This window comes from Orbicella franksi, chromosome 3, assembly GCF_964199315.1.
Source record: "Orbicella franksi chromosome 3, jaOrbFran1.1, whole genome shotgun sequence".
Taxonomy (NCBI): domain Eukaryota; kingdom Metazoa; phylum Cnidaria; class Anthozoa; order Scleractinia; family Merulinidae; genus Orbicella; species Orbicella franksi.
In genome coordinates this window covers 28,076,546-28,097,873 of record NC_138147.1, presented here as the reverse complement: position 1 = coordinate 28,097,873, position 21,328 = coordinate 28,076,546, and the positions used below count along the sequence as shown (strand labels likewise).

The window sequence follows — 21,328 nt, the reverse complement described above, 5'->3', positions numbered from 1 at the left end:
ATTTGAAGATTCATTCAAAAAGAAATTGCTGAAATATATATTTTTTTAATGCAGCAAAAATTAAAAGTTAGCTTTCTAAGACTAGCTACTTCCCACTTCGGGAAATAATTGTTAAATTAAAAGGAGGTCGAGCAAATTTTTCAAAAATTACAATTGTGAAAAAATTTGACACTAAGTTTAGTAACCTAAATTTCCCTAAAAATTAGATGTATTCGATTTTTCCCAAACAATGCTAAAAGCAACTTTAAGCTGCAGGAAAATTCATACTTACACTGTAATACTAGGCAAAATGTCCCAAAAACGTGCTATATTTGAATTTTTCATTCATAAAGAAATTGCTGAAATATTTTTTTTTTACTCCAGTAAAAATTAAAAGTAACTATCGAAGACTAGCTACTTCCCACTTCGTTCTATACATATCTTACAATAATTGCAATGCTAAAAACGTCCATCAGTAAGATCGAACTATTTACCAGTCCGGAATATCCCGATAAATTAGGACAGTCATGACGTCATGAAGCTATTGTTAGCAGGGAAAATGGCGGACCTTTTATGCGGACAAAGAAAATATGTTGTTTCCAGTCTCGCATAGAGTCTGGCCAGCATTATCCAGGACTTTTTCCGACCAAACGTTGAGAAGGAGAATAAGCGGCCATTTTGGTAGTGGGAGAACGTTGACTGTCTTCTCATCATTGAGTTTTTTTGGTGTCAAGCGACGATGTAGACGCGATTTTGTGGCCAAATATTAAGGTTAGTAAAGTGTACGCGTTATTTTCTAGTATTCACGTATTTTTCATTGAGCTGTGTATATTTTTTGCTGGTTCTAGTGTTGTTAAAGTTTCATCATGCCAAATTACACGGTTGTAAACAACGTCGATATTTTGTAAACTCACTGGAGAGCCAGCAGCCTGTTGAAAACCACCTACAGCACAGAAGTGGCAGCGAAACAGACAGGCCAGGGGTACTTCAGTGATTCCCTGTAAATGGATGCTATCAGTATCCCAAGGAATGGCACAAAGGGTAGAGAGATTGTTTGTGCTCATTTACCAGACATTGAGGGCCATGCAAACATGTAAGTTAAGGTTTGTAGGGTGCATTGCACTCTTTCTTTTGGGCATTTTTTTAAAAACCATACACATTGCAGCTGTTCCTGGTAGATGATGATTCTTTTCACCTCCCCATGAAGCTTGAATGTACCAGAAAGTAATGTTTTTGCAAAATAATTTTTATGAAGGCAAAGACTAAAAAGGTACGAGAGTTTAGAATGTAGTGTCGAGTGTTGAACATTACTAATTGTGAAACCAATGCAAAATATTAATTGGTTGTGAACAGGAAACATATCAGTTTGGTTAAGAATATGTAATAAAAAATAGAAAACATAAGAGTTATCAGACCACTTGAGGGCAATCTCTTATTTAGTGAGACTAATGTGGTAACTACATTCAAAATAAATTCATATGTTAAAACGAAAAATACATTTGTAATAATATTGACATCTGTAAGCAATGTAATAATCTTCTAAGTGCTTGTGATTTGTTTCAGGTCCTGCATTCTGCTAAGAGGCAAATTCAAGGTCGAGAGTACCTAAAGAGTGAATAAAATAAAATGGATTTCACTTTCAAGACTGAATTTGTTTTGTATACTTTAAATAAATATATAATAAAACCTTGGGGCATGTGGATGGATTGTGAATGCTCCCTTGTCAACCTGTCCAGGAATTATATTTTGATATTTTTGGGTAAATAACTTGTGAAAGTCAGCAATTATATGTAAGTTTTCATAATTTAAATGTGGAAATCAGATATGATATCTTTTAGCACAGTAACAAATAGATACAAGAAATATTTGAAATAAATACCAAAATGGAGGAATTTCAGATTTACAAAGAATATATTAACAGAATTTTTGACTATCCCTGCATCTGACAACACTAAAATTTTGGATACATTTTTTCTAGCTTAGTTTATTTTGTATAAAAGAACAAGATTTCATTTCCTCGATTTAGCCAAAGCGTATAACATTTTGGACATCTACAATTTATCTTTGCTGGCATATAAGAACACGCGCGTGCTGTCGATTTCGGTCCGATAATCCCTAGGTAAGAGGAAAGCCTCAATTCTCATATCGATCATTCTGTGCTTAGAAAAAGGCAGAGTAAAGATAATTACCGATTGTACGATCTCTTTCCAAAGAATGATAGAAGCTCGTCAAACGTGGCCCGCATTACGTTCTGCGGTGCTTCCTTCGGTCCGAGGATAATCGTTATCTGGGCAGAATTGCCTGTGACATGGAACGCGAACACAAACTTTCCTTTTATTTTATAATTTGGACAGTATTTAACTCAATTCGAGGTAAATATATACCTCCTGAAGGCCCGCATTCGTGGCATTGGAAAGTATTAGCGACTCTCTTTGTCCGCCATCTTGAATCTCTTGGTTTGTTGTGAAACACAACACTCCAATCAAAACACGCATTCTCATTGGTTGAAACGTGAGTTTCGTGACATCACAGATGTCCTAATTTATCGGGATATTCCGGACTGATTACTTCCAGCTGCAAACTAATTTTCCTAAATTAACAAATGTCCGCTATTAACTTTAGTAAAGCACAAAAGAACACGATCAAGGTTTAGTAGACGAAACAAGGGAAGACCAGCTCTGTTTTGCCTGACATGTGAGCAAATAAACCTTAAGAAAGTCAACAAAAAATTGCCTTCCCGTACACACGCGCTTATTGAAAGATACTTGTCAAGTAACTCTTTCTCTAGAATATTAACGCTCAGTTTCCAGCCAATCAATGAAGAGCTGCGTTCCTCTCCAGCCAATCAAGATCATGCAAAAGCGGGTCTCCGCGAGTTTTCCCGCGCTTTCTTGACGACTGCTGTCGGCCAATGAGCTTAAATGTCACGATGCTTGAGCCCTCGATCCTCTTGGTCAACACCGAACAAAATTTCGCAGGAAGTGAAGTAATCGTGGCTTAAAAGCCAGTGCAATTTTTGGGCGATACCCTTTAAGGGTTATCTCTTTTTACATTGTGCGCAAACCAGTTCATTGACGTTGAAAAGCTGTTGTTGATGGCATGGTCGAACTTCTTCTTGAAGTCTTTGATGGCGTCTTCTTCTGTAAGAGACAGCACGAGTGTTTTTCTCAAGTAACCAATGTCGTCAAGTGACCGCAGCTCTGGGAGGCCAGCGGACAACATCATGACAAACAGGTTGATCAGAAGAGGTCCCTTGCGGCGAAGTATCAGAAAGGCTCTTTCACAGAGCTGTCTAAACCTAAAACAAAGGGTAAAATAAATATAATTGTATACCGCTCAACTCCAATACGTTTTCCGATTGGAGGAGAACGTGACAATTGTCGCGGGTCAAAACTCGCTAACTCCCTAGGGCAAACAAAACTCACTAACTCCCTAGGGCGAAAAAATTCACTTACTCCCAAGGGAAACAACAACTCGAGCGTTCGACTCGCACACGATTTGGTCGTGCACCTTGAAACTGCAGCAAATTTGCTGGCCAGCCGGCGTCAGGCAAATAATTCTTTCGCAGTTTTATGTTATTTTTGAGTTGAGAGGTATACCAAAACACTCCAAAAACTGGCCCCTACACGGGAAACAGTGAGTTTTGTTTCCCCTCGACTTCAGTGTTACAAAACTAAGTGTTTTCCCTTGGAGCCAGTCATTTAAAAGTGCTTAATGGCATCGGCCGCAATTAAGACAACTTTTTTATAAAACCCAGTTAAATGTTCGGATAAAGTAACGCGTGTTAGAGTGTAAACTCGCTCTAATGTGCCTGGAGGTTCCAGAGTCTAATTCTCTTAGAAATGCAAACTCTTATTCTTCCAGCTGCAACTGCTGCTACTACTTTACGGGATACAAACTTAACTGAGCCTGGAATTCTGCCCAAGAGAGACTCAGATGGCTCAAAACAAGATACATGTACTTGAACTTATACGCCGCCGTACATTACTTGCAAAAAATGTCGGACTATCTAATTTCGGACAAAAAAAAGTGTCCGAAAATAAAACCGTCCCGCAAATTTTTAATCATCCAAAATATTTACATTACAGTATAATAACTTTTAAGTGGCTCCAAAGATCTTAGTTTCCTTTATGGAGCGAACTGTAGTCGAGACTGCTTGAGGTACGTAACGGTTTGATAGAATTTGAATGTGTTATTTATTTTGTGTTATAAAACTGCAGTGAAACTTTCATTTTCACAATCTTGTTTCAGTCTCATTCTTATTTTGTGGGCGTAAATTCGCGTTAGCTACGTTTCAGGAAAATGTCCGACATTGTTTTGATATGCGATAAGAAGTGTCCGAAAGTTAAATGTCCTTACGTTTTTGTAAGTAATGTATATTTGGACCCAAATAATGGCACAAAGGAGAATAGAAGGATTACTTTTCAAACTCCACCGTGTCTTTTCCCTTGCCCTCAGAAATCACGTGTACAAAATGATCGGTGAGTACAAAGGGCACTCTTTCCCTCCGAACTCCAAAGTTGCTAATAAAGTTCCCCAGGATGTGACTGAAATCGATGTGGAACAGCTGCAAAGAAAACGAATTGCTGACTAAACATCGAACTGTTGATAATCAATGTGCAGTTTGTCCTTTAAAAGTGACACACTGTAGTTAAGTATCAACAACAGTTTCTCAAAATACAAAGTGAGAAACAAAGAACGACGTTTCACTCCTCCAGGTAAAATTACAAAAGTCTGTGTTCCGGCCAAAAAGGCCCACAATCGGCAGAGTTCATATCGATTTCTGTGGCATAAAATGGCTAGAGTATTTCGTCTCTTGTCTTAGTATGTGAAAGGTCTCCCGCAATCAGCCATGTTGTGCCGCTCTCAGCCCCACTATGTTCCCCCCTGTCCCCCTCCCCCCTACAAGGGATGCTAGTCCATTGCAGATTATCCCCAGGATTTTTTCAAGCTGTCCCCACAATATTTACCGGTACTCATTTATACACTTGAGTAGAAGAGAGGCACCGCAATAGTAGAATGTCGTGCTCAAGAAATTAAAGGACAGAGGGGAAAAAATGTAAAAGATCAAAGATACTTACTGGGGTAATGTTGTCTTTTCTGTTTTGTGATTCTAATGAACCTACCTGTCCTGTTTTCTTCACCATAATGTTGTCACTGTGCCTGTCACCCACCCCCAGGACATACGTAGCCACACAGTACCCTGCACAGGAAAGCGTGAAACGACGAACAGCCTCGATTAAACTACAGAGGAAACATAAACAGAAGTAATAGTTACAATTCAGGCTTGAACAAACACACACAAAAACAAACAAAAAACAAACACAAAAGAAAAATAAAACATGGTACGCGAGCCAAAGCCTAAGGAGCAGTGATAACTAGTGCATTTCAATCATCAAGACTTCAAAATATATATATAAAAATTTTGGGAGTGTTTGGAAGACAATTTCTCCAAAGCATGAAGTTACCTTCATATTCGATTGAATTACCTTATCCCAGTGTGGAGAATAACTCAAAATGCGATCCAATGATGATTCACGGATAAATTTCATCTGAGATTTTTCCATGCCTGGAAATCTAATCACGCGCTTTCCAGAAATTTTCTTTCAGGATTTCTGAACTCAGTGCAAACACTGCAATACACACCTCTCTTCAGTAGCATGGTATTCCTTTAGCCAATCCCAAATACAGTTTTTAGCGAAGGTTGCAGTAACACCTTTAGTTTTCTGTATCTTGGCTATAGTCTCCGCATCATGGACGACCTCAATCATCCCGATAGAACTGCCAGTGGACAAACAACCATACGGGATCATTCTGGAAGACAAAGGATTAAAGTAGTTAAGCTTACTTTTGAGTGACCAATCAGGTCGGCGCTTCAAATGCCATTTCCGAATTACTAGCTTCTTTGTCAAAGCGAGTCTTGGTGCTTGAGGCTAAAGGTAATTCGGAAATGGGCTATTGTGGTTTCCGTAGGATGAAGCGACTAGGCTTATTTCTCCCCCTCCCCCACTCCACCCCCACCACCCTGGATAGGATGTTAGTCCATCAATACCGCTATAACAACATCAATTCTCCTGGTACCCGTTTATACATCTGGATGGTGAAAGGCATTACAATTGGAGTAGAAAACCTTGCCTAAGGTCACAAGCCAGGGCTCGAACCCAGACCACTCAATCCGGAGTCCAGCGCTCTGACAGTTCAGCCATCCTGCTTCCCACAAAAAATGGATACGTTTAAGATTAAAACATTTGTTTCAATCCAGTTAGCAGCCAATTACAGTGTAGGATGTCAAAAATGGGTATAAACTCTGATTTCTGCAGCATGAAGCGATCAGGAATTTTTCTACTCCCTCCTGCGTGGAATGCCAAAGAGTGCCACAGAACTTACCCTAAATCCAGGCCTTCATTTTGCCAAATCCTGTCCATAATCTTAAACAGTTGTAACGTTAGCATGTCCTGACGAAGATCTGGGTGACATGACCAAACAGAGCTTCTTTCAGATCCCGTTTACAAGTAAGTGTTAAATCCACAATAATTTGGAAGGTCATTTTTGCCATTTATCCATTCACTGCTTTCAGAGGCCAGGGTCCGAAATTAACTTTTTTAGGCAAGCGCCAACTGGCGACTGAAATTTTTTTTTCAGTCGCCATAGGGAAAAATTTGGTCGCCAAAAAGTGTGAATAAAATTTTTCCTTCGCAGCGAAACACAAACCAAAATTTTTGGTAGCCAGATGGAAAATTCTGGTCGCCAATTTTTCTTTTAAGAATCAGAACGAAGAGAACGCGTTTGGGGCCTCAATGTCGATTTTTCCGCTAACGAATAAGATTACATACAAACACGCTGATTATTTATACACCTACCACTGAAAAACCACGACGAACGAATCGAATGCTGGCCATCATACGCGGTTTCGTGTGACTGCCAAATGTTTCAAGTCAACTTTATACCTTTTCTTGTCTCCTTTTGGAGAAGAAATGTACCCGACTGAAAAACTGGCGTTTGGTTCTTTGCTCCATGCTCAAAACGATCTTTCCTTTCGCGTTCTGTCAAGACTACCCCTGAAAATTCGTCTTTCCATCGGGGGTAGAAACTTGCGTTTAGCTGACGACTTTTTGATTGGATGGTTTCCTTCCCCGTCCATCTCGGCACATTTTTCCGTTCTTGCCGGCAAAATATTTGCAAAGGATGTCATCAGGAATCAAACCAGTGCTGAAATCTTTTGACCACTTTGGCAGACGCCTAGAGAGTATTTAAATCTTCAACTAATCTCTCCGCGGATGTTACGTCTCCACTTTGTAATAAATTAATTACGGAAAGATTTCAGAACATCTTTGGACACCACATCGACTGGATAAATATTCATTACCAAAGAACGCACGGCCTCTTGCGCCCGCAATACGTATGTTACGGGAAACCGCTGAAGAAACATGACGGCGAGGCTTCACACTGATCGTGACTGTGAAACGTTGTGGTAGATTTATAATAACAGGAAAATCGGTTTTATACTTCAAAAGCGGCGGAAAGGTAAAACGTGACCAATTGGCGGGCGGCTTTGAATTTTATTTTAATCGATTTGGCTGAAAATCAAAGTTATTGTTTGTATAATTATCGTGGCATGAAATAGTTAATCGCCCGCTGGCGACCAGTTGTGAAATTCTGGTCGCCAGTGCAAAATTTTTAGTGGCATTGGCGACCAGGAAAGCGCAATTTCGGACCCTGAGAGGGACAACAGAATACATTTCATTCAACATTGGGGTACAAGTAAGTGTATGGAGCTGTAAGGCAGAGGTGCCAACAATAGAACATGTTCTGAGCCCCCGGAATAAGTGTCCCAATGAACTGTGACACACGGATGTCTCCTTCACAGGTATTAATTGGATTTCATGCCAGGTGAAGAGTTGCTTGACAAGCATGGCTGACAAGGAAACTACTCCATGTTCGCTGGGGAGGAATGGGTGACGAGCTACATCTGCAGGAACAACTGTGTAGGAGGCTAATCTTGGAAGGAATTTGCTTACATTTCAATGAACTACAAGGAGCAAAACAGAATAACCCTCTGGTTTTGATTAAAATATCACATAACGCATGAACAAAAAGGACAATCAAAATGGATTGATGAAATATAAAATTCTCCCAACTAAGACCATGAGAAACCTATGAAGATCACTAGGGAAAATTTCTATATTGACTTCACGTTGAAGAATTTCAGGTGAGAATTAGAAGTAATATATAATCCACACTCACCATCGCCATTCTTGAAGATAATGCGCACCAGGTCTCCCAACTCATCCAAATTTTCAAACACCAAGTACAGAGGCCGCATTTTGGAATCCATAAACTTGCACTGTTCAACACTAAGAGAAAAAGCAAGAAAGAAATTACCCAGTCACAGAAAACATTAAACTAGTTTATCAAGAGCTCAAGGTAGGGGGGGAGGGGACAAGGGGAAGGCGGAGGCAGAGAAAGAGTGAGTCAAATCTGGCTAATATCTGGGCGGGGAGGGGGGGGGGAACGGTGTTTTAAGACAGGTCGTATATTTCCGTCTTGCCCTACGGTAGCCACATACATGTATACCCCCCTGTACTACAGAGTGTATGCCAGGCTGCTTACAGTGGCTTTGGAAATCAGAACTTTGATGGAGCATTATTTAAGCACTAGTGACACAACAGTCATGGGTTCTTTTTTCCTGAAGCCATGAAGTTACAGTGTACCTTTCAAGCATTGTTGCAATTGCTTTAATTACAAACACAACTATGCTGGCTACTTGCTTTCCGCAATGAGCACTCTATTAGCGGTTCTTAATTCTTTCATTTACACTTGTCACAACTAAGAAATCACCAACATGTGTTGAACAAGTCAGGGCAGAATGTCTTACTTCAAATGTCGCAGCTTGTAACTTGGATCAAGGGGAGAGCTGACTTTAGATAGCGCTCCCTGGTAAGTTTTCTGACGAAGAAGTTCCTTCATTGTTGCTAAACCTTTTTCCTTTTTTTCCTGAAACACAGAGAAATTTTTATCTATTTGTTGCTGCAGTACTTTCAACTTTCACCACCAGACGATACACAAAATAAAATATCTTGCATAGCAAAGGTTTAACTTTTCCTAGCTTTAATGCTTTCTTGTTTTAATGTAAACACCAACTTATGATTGATACAAAAAACTCATTAATTTTCAATACCCTGTGTATAAGCTGTAGCGACTCGGTAACAGCCTTCAAGTTGTTAAGAGCATGGGCCTACAAAATGAAAAGTTATGAAGTAAATTGCCTATTTTGTGTATAGTTTCCTACTGTAATTTATATTTATTTCTTTGTCGCATATGATTCATAACAAATGCCTTGGAATACTTAATGTTAATCCGTTTTTTTATCTTAACTTTCTTTGTCTCGCTTGCCCTTATAAAAAGGTTGTGATCTGTGCCACCTCAGTGGCCCATCTTCCCCTTCCAAGGGGACAAAGAACTAACTACCAGGGTTCTAGCTAAGGAAATATTTTCTCGGCTAAGATTGTCACTGAGCTGGTCACTATTTTTTGCGAGAGACCTGGAACAAAATTTCCGTCCCCAATCTTTCGCAACGCCTTGAATGTAGGGTACCAAGCTTCGTGTTTACAAGATGGCGGACGGAGAATACAGAAAAAGAATGCGCTAAACAAGTGCTCAAAACAAGATTTTGTTTCAGTTACGTTACTCGTTATAGTGTAACTGATACCCGGGAATTTATTCCAAACTTTTCATTTCGATGGTTTGATATGGTTCGGTTATCAAATGATTGTACGAGCGTAACCTTAAAACCGTTCGTTGTTCTTTACTGAGTGATCGCTCGTCAAACTCCAGCTGGCGATCAACTCTCTCCCTGCCAGCGAATTTCACCGCCACGTGGTGCTCAGCGACAACCCTGAACTACCGTACACGTGCTCAGTGAGTTAAAGTCAGAGAGATCTGTGTCATGAAGCTTGATTTCACTTCTACTCAGCAATTCTACTCAGAGAGAAGGACCACTACTTGTTAGCATTCAAATATTCCTATTATTCCACGTATTATCCCAAGGACGGAAGTAGCAAATTCCACATTAAATGGTCAACATGTTAATTCATCCAGACAGATGATCTTATCATTGCGCGGCTGTGCATGTCCACGTACATGTACATGCAAAGTACATGTATCTAAAATGACTCCAAAACATCTGATCAATAAAACATTACAATTAACGTACCTGATTACTTCATTTGGTGTCACCCTTGACACTAATTTTCAATAATACTGTAACTTAATTTCAGTGCATACATGTACATGTATGCATCCCTATGCATCAGGTACATTACACCCCGTCTGATACATGTACATACCAAGCATTTTAGAAGCAACCCCTTTTCAAAAACTTTGACTCCGATAATTCTCGGAGGTGGAATCCTACATGAATAATGTATAAACTGTAGGCTAATTGTCTGATCGGAGTGTTCACACAAAACCAATACTAACCTGGCGCTGCAGACTTTTCACGTGTGACGGCGCACCGCGACAATAAGCCTCTAACATCAGACCAAACCTTACTGATGCTTCTGGGTTATCCATTTCAGCTCTGATGGACAAATTCAAATAACAGCAGCTATACAGGTAAGTACTGAGTAACTTCTCCATTTAGATGCAATCAATTATTAGTACAGCCAGGTCACAAAAATCAAGTGCCTGGCTACCTCTGAATAAAGGTACCGTAATGATTTCAACCAAATTCTCCTTACAAGACAAAATAATCGTGTACAATATAATTGGTTATTTCAATAAGGAGAATTCACCCACCGCAATGTAACTTCTGCTTGCAGGCAGAAAAGTTGTAGAGATATAACTAAAAACACTCAGATATTAAAATAGAGACTGACATGTGGATGAATGTGTTAGTAAGTAAGTAAGAGACTTTATTTTATGAGGGTGACATGTAACAGTAACTAACACTACTGATGATCTTGTGGCCCTCTAAAAAATACAAAAATACAAATTCAGGAAAGCAATGTACAGGAAAGCAAAGTACACTTTATTTAAGAAATAGAAAACGTGTACGACGTTTCTATCGAGCTATAGAAACACAAGTGGAGGTTTGGGAGAACGAGAAATGCTGTGGGAACACCAGCCGCAGGCAAGTGTTTCCGTAGCTTTTTCAAGTTCTCCCAAACTTTCACGAGTGTTTCTATAACTCGATAGAAACACAGAGAACAAGTTTTATTTAAGAAATAGAAAACATGTACCATGTTTCTACCGAGTTATAGAAACACGAGTGGAAGTTTGGGAGGACGAGAAATGCTGTGGGAACACGAGCCGCAGCAGGTGAGAGTTTCCACAGCTTTTTCGAGTTCTCCCAAACTTTCACAAGTGTTTCTATAACTCAATTGAAACATGGAGAACATGTTTTCTATTTCTTTTAGAAAACACCGGGACGAAAAAAATAAAAACAGCTTGTCTACTTTGATCATCAAAATGTAAATTCTCTTCGCTTGCGCCATGGATACGTCAACAGCTCGTGCTAGTTCTGTGTTTCCATCGAGTTATAGAAACACGATTTTTAACCAATCAGCGCGCGTATTTCCTTAGGGCTGTTTTCTAAATTTCTTTCAGAAAACACCGCGTCAAAAAAGGAAAACAGCTTGTTTACTTTAAAATCAAAATGTTAATTCTCTTCGCTCATGCCATCATTATGTCAACAGCTTGTGCTAGTACTGTGTTTCTATCGAGTTTTAGTATAAAACTACTAGCGTTCTATCACGAATGCCGTTCTCTGATTGGCTGCGCTACTCACTATCTATTCTGTGATAGATAGTGAGTAGCGTGGCAGTGTGCGCTTGTTAACAAAATGACGGCTGCTTCTTGGCGTTTTCGAAGTGTCTGTGAAGGGGATCTAGGTAAAGTTTTGAACAACTAGTAGATTTATACTAAAACAATTAGATTATTCTTTCTCGATTTCTGTGCGTGATAGTTGACTTGGGCCGCGCCCTCGTCAACTACCACACGATAGAAATCGAGAGCGAATAATCTAATTGCTTAAAGTGCACCTAACCCCAAATTTTTTTTTTTTCGCTAAAACGAACCTAGACTTTATTTGAAGCATTTGGGCGAAGAAATTTTTGAATTTGGTTGAATCCTCGATTTTCTATACACTTTCAAAGTCGCGCTTGAAGTGTTTCACGACCGCGTTTTAGGGAGTCTGGGGCGGCGGTACCTGATGACGTCTACCCAGGAACCAAACACAATGGCGCCTCAGTCAGCTCTCTGTATTTGCTAGAGAAAATGGAACACAAAACTAATTGTTCCGATGTATTTTGGGACTAAAAAGTCCAAGTTTTGTCTCAGAATCATTTCTTTTTCGTCACTGGAGTCAGAGTTAAGTTTCCATTCAGAAGACTCCGAAATAAACTTCGATCGAGCACGTTCGACAACTGTGAACTCACTGCTTAGAGCTTTGAGAGCAATTTACAATATTTCAGGCGACGAAGGGGAAGACTTCTTTGCGGACGAGCTGCTTGTATATTAGGAATGGAAAGCTAGATACGAAGTGAAGGAGTAGGCAAACGAAAAGCAGGAAAGAAAACTCAAGGACTGCTTAGGATGGTAATTTCGTCAACTAAACATAAGATTCCCACGCGCGTTTATAGCCCGTTTACATTTGTCCTTAGCGAGAATGTATTTTGTCACGGGTGTGATTGTTCTGTTAAATCCAGTTTGTGTTTTACTTTCAGTTGAATGCTTCATGTTTATAAGAGCGACGTAAGTGTTGCAGTTTCCGAGACTTGATGACCTCCAAAACATTGGCTTCGATCGATTGAAAATCGTATCGTTTGGACCTGTATTTTTGAAGCTGCGGGAAGCAAGGCGGAAGGAAACATTTCATACAATTACCGATTTCACATTGTCACACGTTTTAAGTCGTAGCTCCAAATAACCAGTGTAAATTGTTCTGAAAGTTTGCAGTGAAATTCGTCGGATAAGCGAAAAAGATGCGTTCCCTAAGCGGTCCGCAGATAATGTTACGCGGTCATATTTTCGACGCTATTGCACAAAATCTTTGTCGCATTGCTGATTTCCAAACCTTCGAAAAACTCTGTGAGTCTAACAATTTTGTTATCATGTAATTCTAAAGGATTAATCTTCGAATTTCATCTAAATCGAAAAAGAAATAAGTGTTGGTTAGCGGCGTACAGTTGCGATCTATTTACATATCAGTATAACGCTTCTTGATCATGATCGGATCACACAACTTTGCCGGTTATGTTATAAATACTGCGGGATTGGAGGATATAGGTTGTCGGTACTATTTCTACAAATTGCTGGTTAGCTTTAAGCAGAAAATTTATGAAAATAGCGTTCGAAAGTCTGCGGAACAAATTCCAGTGAGAGTTCTTCAATGGTTCTCACAAATTCAGTACGCTTGTTTCGGTTCGACAAAATCAACCATCGTTTACCTCTTTATTGCACCAATAGCCGATTATCGTCAGTAAATTGTACAGTATATCTTTCTTTAAATCTGGAATATTGCTGCAACAACCGATAGCACCTCTGGAAGGCGTTTCTGCGCACTTTTCGAATGTGTATTGCACCATCCTGAAGGAAATGAGAGGACGTGAGATATCCAACCTTCCTGGGTAGACGCCACAAGAGCCGTTGGACCCATTCTCCTCAAACTCGGTCGTGAAACAAAATGGCCGTGTTTTGGAGCTATTTTCGAGATTTCGTCGAGGCACAGAAAATCGAGGATTTAACGGAATCCAAAAATTTTTTCGCAGAACTATTACAAATAACAAGTAGATTCGTTTTAGCGAAAAAAAATTTTGGGGTTAGGTGCACTATAATAGAAACACAATTAAGAACCAATCAGCGTGCATATTTTCTTAGGTCTGTTTTGTAAGTATACAATAATTATTATGTACATGTATGTACAGTGTACATTGTACATTGTAAATAAAGGTGAAGAGTTCATTTTACCTGAGAAACCAAAACAACTGATGCCCAAAGTGCTGATTCTTAAGAGCTCTTCTGAGTAAAAACTCCGCCAAGTCATTATCCAGGTATGATTCATACTTTAGAACCTGCAGAAAGGACAACAACAAATGTGAACATCAAGGGTTCCCTCTTGAGACGCACAATAACCAGTGTAACCCTCATATCTGTCCACTTGGCAAGGTACAAATGTGCGTTCACCGTTGAGTGAAAAATGTCAAAAATTCCATCACTGGGATCAAGAGAATCTAACAAGAAACTTGTTTACCTGGATTAGCTGAAGAAGATACTGTGAAATTTCCCTGTCACTGCAAAGAGAAATTTGAGGCAACAAAGTCTTAAGCCCATAACTAAATGCATACACGTACATGGACAGTACCAATAACTGTTCAAGTGTGTTCGCAGGGGTTTCATTACAGACCAGGTACCGGGCAAATTGACCAGCTGTGAGAATGAGTTTGCCCGCTTGGTTTGACCATCTAGAGGAAAATTTTTCTTATAATGAAGTTCAGTTCAAAAAGTTTTGCTTTGTGAAAACCGGTTGCCCTCTTGCTGAAAACATTAATGAAGCCCCTGAGGGTGTGGCAAAGATATAAGATTTGACAGGGCAACTGCATGTGGCCTTAACCTAAAAAGCTGTGTAGACAAACTAAAAAAAGATTTTCCCCTTTCTGTAACGCCACTTAGATGCGTAAGACTATAAGTAACCAATCAACATTCTAAGTTATTACAGAATGATCCATGCAATAAAAAAACTTAACTCATAATTCTTATTTCATCCCAAATACCATGCACATGTAATTACATGTACATGTGCAATGACATACCACAAACAATAACACCAGCTACATGTAGCAACTCCGTCATTGTTAGATCACCACAGGATAGTAAAGTTATCCAACATAATTCAACAAAATACCCACCTCATTTTTTCAATGCACTGCACAGCAATCTTCCTCACTTCCTGGTCAGCATACGTGAAATCCAACAGTTCTAAAGCCTGCTCTGGGTCCAGCCTGGGCCAAGTTTGAAGAAGAATCTGCATCTGAAAACATTATATATTAAATAATTATAAATTCTTTCTGGTATTTTACAGTACACATAAATTATATTTTATGATGATCTTCTTATCAAACTATACCAAAAATTTTGAAATAAAATGAATTGTCTAAGTTTTTACAAGCTCTAAATGTGAGCATCCCAATAACCTTTTGAAAGCTGCAAGTGAAAGCGAATTAATTGTTTTTTGCTTAATAGGGCTCACTTATTTGATTTTTCCCTCATGTCTGCAAACATGTTTTTGTCGAGGAAAAGGTTGTTGTTATTCATCGTGGTAGATGCAGTAATAAAGTGTATTATCGTTTGTGCGGGACTACCCGTTTATCATGTGTTGATCTTAGGTGATTGCACTGTTTTAGGCCGTTGGACCATGTACTTTGTGCGGGACTGCCCGTTTATCACGTGTTGATCTTAGGTGATTACACTGTTTTAGGCCGTTGAGCCATGCCGTTTTTGTGCAGGACTGCCAGTATATAGTGTGCTGAATGCAAGATTTAGGCCTCTGGGCCTTCCTTATGTTCTGATCTGCGTGTTGTTGCATTTTTGTTTTTTCTAATTGTTCTCACATTTCTTTTGTTATCTTTCAAGTCTACAAAGTGGATGTGTGTTTACTTCAAAGGTTGCCCACTCAAGAGATCCAGACGGCTTCGCAAGTCAACGGAAGGTCTTCCCTTGCGTCCCTCTAAAGCAAAGGCCCCTTCAACAACAGAGCTTCAAGTAATAGATCAAAAACGAGTGCGAGTTTTTCATCAGGGGTTCCAAACACCGAGAAACAGATGAAAGCACGACGCCGAAGGCGGAGTGCTTTTATTGTTTCGAGGTGTTTGGAACCCCTGATGAAAAACGAAGCACGAGTTTTTGAGCTGGCTTCTCAAAGTAGCATGAGAATTTTTTTCGAAGAATAGGTAATTAGTAGGCGTGCTCAATAGGCTATTGTCTGTTTTTTATTCATATGGTAAATGAATGAATCTTTTATATGCGGCCATGTGGGCAAGTTTTAAAGGTTGAATTTTTAATAAATTAACATTATGCCGCGTGATGGAGATCGAGTGGAGATCAGAACGTTTTCGAGTTCCAAAAACCTCTTCTCAAGAAAATGTTTTGGTGAATGATGCTGTTCCAGTTTCAACTAAGTATAAAAACAAGTGGGCTGTGAACATTTTTGCCGAATGGCAGATGTTGAGAGAGGTTAAAGTTCCGGTACTAGATTGTGGCGGTCTCTTCAAGGACTACGATTTACACAATGTTACCGCTGTGAGTGTAGATATTGCTGGAATGGACGCTCTGTCGCTGAACTATTGGTTGTCAAAATTTGTGATGGAGGTAGCTAAAAAGTCCGGTGAAAGATACCCTCCGAAGTGTGTTTATGGTATCATTTGTGCCCTCAAGCGTTATTTGGAGGAGAAAAATGGATCAGAAGCTTTGAATCCTCTGGACGCTGGTGACAAAAGGTACTTGACAACTTTTAGACCGAATTGGTTAGTAATTTAAAATGCACTGTTTCAGGACTTTAATTTTGTGTGTTATTTTTTGAAGGTTTGTCCTTTTCCGACGTTGCTTAGATGCCGAGATGAAGAATGGCGTTCGAGAAGGGCTTCACATTAAGTGTAAGAAAGAGGAAAAGGAGTTTGTGAGCGAGCAAGAAGAAGCAGTATTCTGGCAAAAGAAATTGCTGGGAACTACATCAGCTAAGTCGTTATTGAACACGATCTATTTCTACAACGGAAAAGTTTTTGGGTTGCGGGGGGGAGATCACAGAAATATTGTTGTAAACAACTTTGAAATTGGTCCAAATTTTATTAAGTTTGAAGAAAATGCCTCTAAAACTTATCATGGAGGTCTTTGTGATCTAAAGTATGTGCCGCGAGTGGTCAAGCACGTTTGTCATTCTATTGGGGAAAAGCACGAGCCGTGCCTTGTTGAGATATTCAGATTGTATGTAGGGTTAGTTGAGACTCATGCATAGGAAGTTATTGCATTTTACTTTAAGCCATCAAAAACTAGGTTCGCATTCGATAAAGTGCCCGTAGGCATCAACAGCTTGAACAAGATTTTGCCTGACATGTGCGACGCGGCAGGCTTTAAACGCAAAACCGCTCACAGTTTGCGCGTTACTTGTGTTTCCTCCCTGTTCAATTCTGGGGTTGAAGAAAAATTGATTCGCGAAAGGTCGGGGCATCGTTCTAATGCATTGTTGCAGTACGAAAAGCCTACAGAAGAAAATGTGTCTAAAGTTTCAAAGATCCTAGGTCCAAGTGTTGTTAGTACAACTACATGTTTTACCACAGAGAAACAGGATCAATCTTTAACGGATGTTGTTTTCCAGGAAGGAAAATTCAAAAACTGTACAATTAATGTAACGATGTCTAAGAAGGAATAATATGTTGCTGTATTGTTGTTGTAAGCAATGATTTAAGCGGGACAAATGCTGTATTTAGAATTATAATTAAGACTGATTAAAATTCAAGTTTCTTGATCAGTGTCTTGATCAGTTTTTGAACTAATCTACCGTGTGTTGATCGGTATGTTCATTGGGTATCAACATACATGCACCTGACCCAATTGATGCGAGCTGATTGGGTCATCAGCTCATGAATAATTAATGATTTGAGAAGTGACTTTCAAACATTTAGAGAATGGTCTTTGCGCTTTGAGGAAGTCGCCTGTTTGCCGTCTGATGAGACGTCATTTGCCCTTTATTTGGAGTATTTTGCTGCAGCAGAGTTCCCTCTACTCCACACTTGAGTCTGCCTGTTATGGCATAAATTGGGCACACCATCGGTATGGCTTTCCGATTTGTGATTTGACTTGTGATAGAAGTGTTCTCGAGGCGGCTAAAATTGAGCTTGCAAAACCTGTTTCCATAAAAAGGGGGGCGCTGTTACTCCCGAGATGATTTTGAGGATATATAATAGGTTTGCGGGCCCCATGGCTAATCCTTCTAATCTTCGATTAGCTGCAATTTGCGTGACTGCCTAATCGGCTTTTCTCCGCGGCAACGAGTTAGCTAGCCTTCGTTGTTGTGACGTTAGTTTTTGCGCTGCGTTTGTCAGAATTTATACATGCGAGAGCAAAACAGATGTTTATTATATGTAATTTTTAGTTTTAATTTTATGAATTTATTTTCTTCAAAGATATAGCAATTTTGCTCTCGAAAAATTCGTACTAAAATAAAGTTTTAGACTTGGCATGCGTTTGCGGAACTAGGATATCTTATACACTTGTTTGATCTACATAGCTTAAGAACAAGGGCCGCTAAGGAGCAGGCATCAGCAATCTACACTCTTTATGTCACGGCAGATGGAAGACTGATCGAGCCAAGGACGGCTAGCTGCGGCTGTATTACGATAAGTTAGAATCTTTACTTTCAGTGTCTTGAAGTTTGCACACTTAGATTCCTTTGTTCTCTTTCTTTATTTTCGAAGGCGGGCATCAATAAACGAGATGCCCGCCCCTGATGCTGTGTTTGTGTTTATTAAGATTAGTTACAAAATATTTTATAATCGTTTCAGGGTGATTAGAGTATAAACATATTTTGTAACGTTTCGTTAATTACACTGGAGTATGTTCACTATGTATGGTTCGTGTTAACTGTAGAAGTATTTTAGGCGTGAATCCCTTAGGGGCTAGTAGGCTATTTAAGAATTTGTAAGTTATGCAAGAGCCACTCGAAGGCATCTCTTTCAACTTTGCTTTTTAATTTATCTGTTTATTCACTGCTGTGTTTTCTTTATGATGATGTAACGCTCGCTGTATCCTGCATCAATAAACGAAATGCCCGCCCCTGATGCTGTGTTTGTGTTTATTAAGATTAGTTACAAAATATTTTATAATCGTTTCAGGGTGATTAGAGTATAACTCAAGTGACTACATCGTGAGACAAACGATAATACACTTTATTAAACATGTTTTTGTTGTAAATATGTCAAACTAGCTACAGTAAAATTTGAGGGCAAACAAAAAAATTCCCTTTCACTTACAAGTAGCTTTCAAAAAGGACCTAAAAGATGATTCGGATGCTCATGTTAAAAGGTCGTGAAAAATTCAACTATTCATTTTTTTTCAAAATTAAATGTTTGGTATAGTTTGATAGCCAGCTCTATAAGCTTTAATTTGACATACGGGTTTAACAAATCGAATATGGTTTAGCGTGGTCTGTACTCTTATCGACAGCGAGTACGCGTGGATGTTGTGGACTCACGAGGCCCAGCCGAGTGAGTCCACAACAAATTTTGACCACTGTGATGACACATACTCGTTGTCAATAAGAGTACAGACCACTAAAAACCACATTCAATTCGTTTTTTACCACTGAAAATATCAAAGATAACGAAAGAAATCTTTGCCACGATTTGTTGACAATTGAATACTCGGACTTGAAAGTGCACGCGCTGCAGGGCTTGTCAGGGTAATTTTAAAGTTGCACTCATCACGAAAGCAAGCTGAGCTTACTAAGCCTACTTACGATAGTTAGTTTTCTTCCTAGTTACATCGGCAGGGGTAATTTGCACAACACTGAATGCCTAATGCCAAATGGCAAATGCCAAATGCACTGTTTTTGCCCCGTTAGTTTCACTTGTGTTTGCTTAGGGCTACAGTACCTTTTATTTGTTGAAACGGGCCAAATACAGCATCGACAATGCTGTCCTTTAAAACAAATAAATGCTAACCGCAAGCAAACATCAGTGCAACTAACCCAAAACAAAACATGTATTTGGAGTTTGGCATTCTGCATTTCGTGTTCAGTGTTCTGCGAAATTCCCCCGCCATAGCTACATCCCTGGGATTTGGACGCTTAAATGAAAGCTTGATACAATATACATGTTTACTAATACATACCAAAGCAACATCTTTATTGCTGTTCCACTTCACACAACACAACAGTTTTGCTAGAGCATGCGGAAAATGTTCTCGACAGTCAATTCTGCAAGAATGATACCTACTGTTAGTTTTGGAACCACACAACAATAGCAGATGTTAGAGCATAAGATACATTGTAAAGCTGACGAGATTAAAATTAACCAGGCAGAGATCACTGAAGATCAAGAAGACAAACCTCATCTCCCAAACAAGCTCCTTTTCTTGTTCAAAGATTGGGGCCAAGGGTTCACGGTTTACAATCTGCCTTAGTTGCTCAATCAATGTTTCATCTGCTCCTCCCTATTGCAGTAAATTGACAATAGATTTGTTGAATATTTTATTCTATGTGCCGTAACTTGCAGCGCTCTGTAGTCACTGTCTGTCTTTGGAGTACTAGCACAAGGTAGCACTTGACTGATTTATCTAACCGGTGACCATGATAAAGCTCGGCAGCAGCTTGAAAACTCGCTGCAGCAGTCACGATCAAACTGGAAACTGTTCTTTTGACGGCAACTCTGCAATGTTACAACACAACTTGCAACTGTCGATTCATAATTTGCTATTGCAAGTGGTGACAGAGGATCTGTTTTAGTTTTGGCTAGCTCTGGTTTTCATTTTGCCATATATTGATGAAATAACACTTTGTTGTCAAGGTGAAGAAAAGAATTGGTCAAGAGTTAATCAACAGACTGCAGGAAATAAGTGGATGAAAATCAGTAAAAAACTGGAAACCTATTTTCACAATTGAATATGCGTGAATCCACAACGAGTGGAGCAAATTAATATTCTTCAGTGCATCTCCCCAGCTTTGTAATTTCAACCCAGCCTGTGGCTTATTTCTCTAAATCTGTTAATATTTAAACCATGAAGGAAAGAAAAATTATCTTGAGTTCCTTCACTTTGATACAGAGGTTTTTCAACGTGTACCTAGGAAAATGACAACTTGCTCAGACAAGTAAACTTGAATTGAAAGTTAGAAGTTGCTTCCCACAAACACTGCTAATCAATGTTTGAACATTGCAGAGATCCCATCAAAACAACATCTGCTATGACTGAAATTTAGCTTTATCAACTTCATGTGTACAGTGCTGTAGTAATTGCTGTGGGGTGAAGCTGTTAGAAACCTTGAATTTGTATTTAGTTAAACTTGACAGATAAATTAAAGTTAAAGCAAATTAAGTCAATTTGCTTTTGGTTGATGTAAATTAGATCACATTACAGTTCAAAACTTAGGTCTACAAGGTAAAATGTACTCACAAAAATGTTGAAGTCAGTAACTTTTACAGCTAGTTCAGCAACCTACACATACAACAAAAAGAAACAGAAACCCTTTCAGGTGCAAACATGAAAACATCAATTCTTTTAACTTAATTATCACACTGAAAATGTCTTTTTAGTGTTAAAATATAGTTTAGATATTGATGATTGTGATCATCAGTCATCATCA

General features: G+C 39.2%; 1 protein-coding gene across 4 annotated transcripts in view; it reads right to left on the bottom strand.

Annotated features, from left to right (window-relative positions):
• Positions 1-273: 273 nt before the first annotated feature.
• The window catches only part of LOC145481784 (phosphatidylinositol 4,5-bisphosphate 3-kinase catalytic subunit beta isoform-like), a 45,393-nt gene continuing 24,338 nt past the window's right edge, over positions 274-21,328 (bottom strand). For 2 of the 4 annotated variants that reach the window (XM_081460317.1, XM_081460318.1), the window contains 15 exons: positions 21,139-21,180; positions 20,078-20,181; positions 19,861-19,945; positions 14,886-15,007; positions 14,231-14,270; positions 13,948-14,051; positions 10,459-10,558; positions 9,158-9,214; positions 8,855-8,973; positions 8,224-8,333; positions 6,367-6,445; positions 5,626-5,793; positions 5,106-5,223; positions 4,401-4,546; positions 274-3,277 (listed from right to left, as the gene is read on the bottom strand). In XM_081460317.1, the coding sequence (XP_081316443.1) occupies positions 3,010-3,277; positions 4,401-4,546; positions 5,106-5,223; positions 5,626-5,793; positions 6,367-6,445; positions 8,224-8,333; positions 8,855-8,973; positions 9,158-9,214; positions 10,459-10,558; positions 13,948-14,051; positions 14,231-14,270; positions 14,886-15,007; positions 19,861-19,945; positions 20,078-20,181; positions 21,139-21,180 (1,662 nt within the window). In that variant the 3' untranslated portion in view covers positions 274-3,009. The remainder of the gene's footprint in view (positions 3,278-4,400; positions 4,547-5,105; positions 5,224-5,625; positions 5,794-6,366; positions 6,446-8,223; positions 8,334-8,854; positions 8,974-9,157; positions 9,215-10,458; positions 10,559-13,947; positions 14,052-14,230; positions 14,271-14,885; positions 15,008-19,860; positions 19,946-20,077; positions 20,182-21,138; positions 21,181-21,328) is intronic. The other 2 variants (XR_014048685.1, XR_014048686.1) reach the window with 2 other exon arrangements.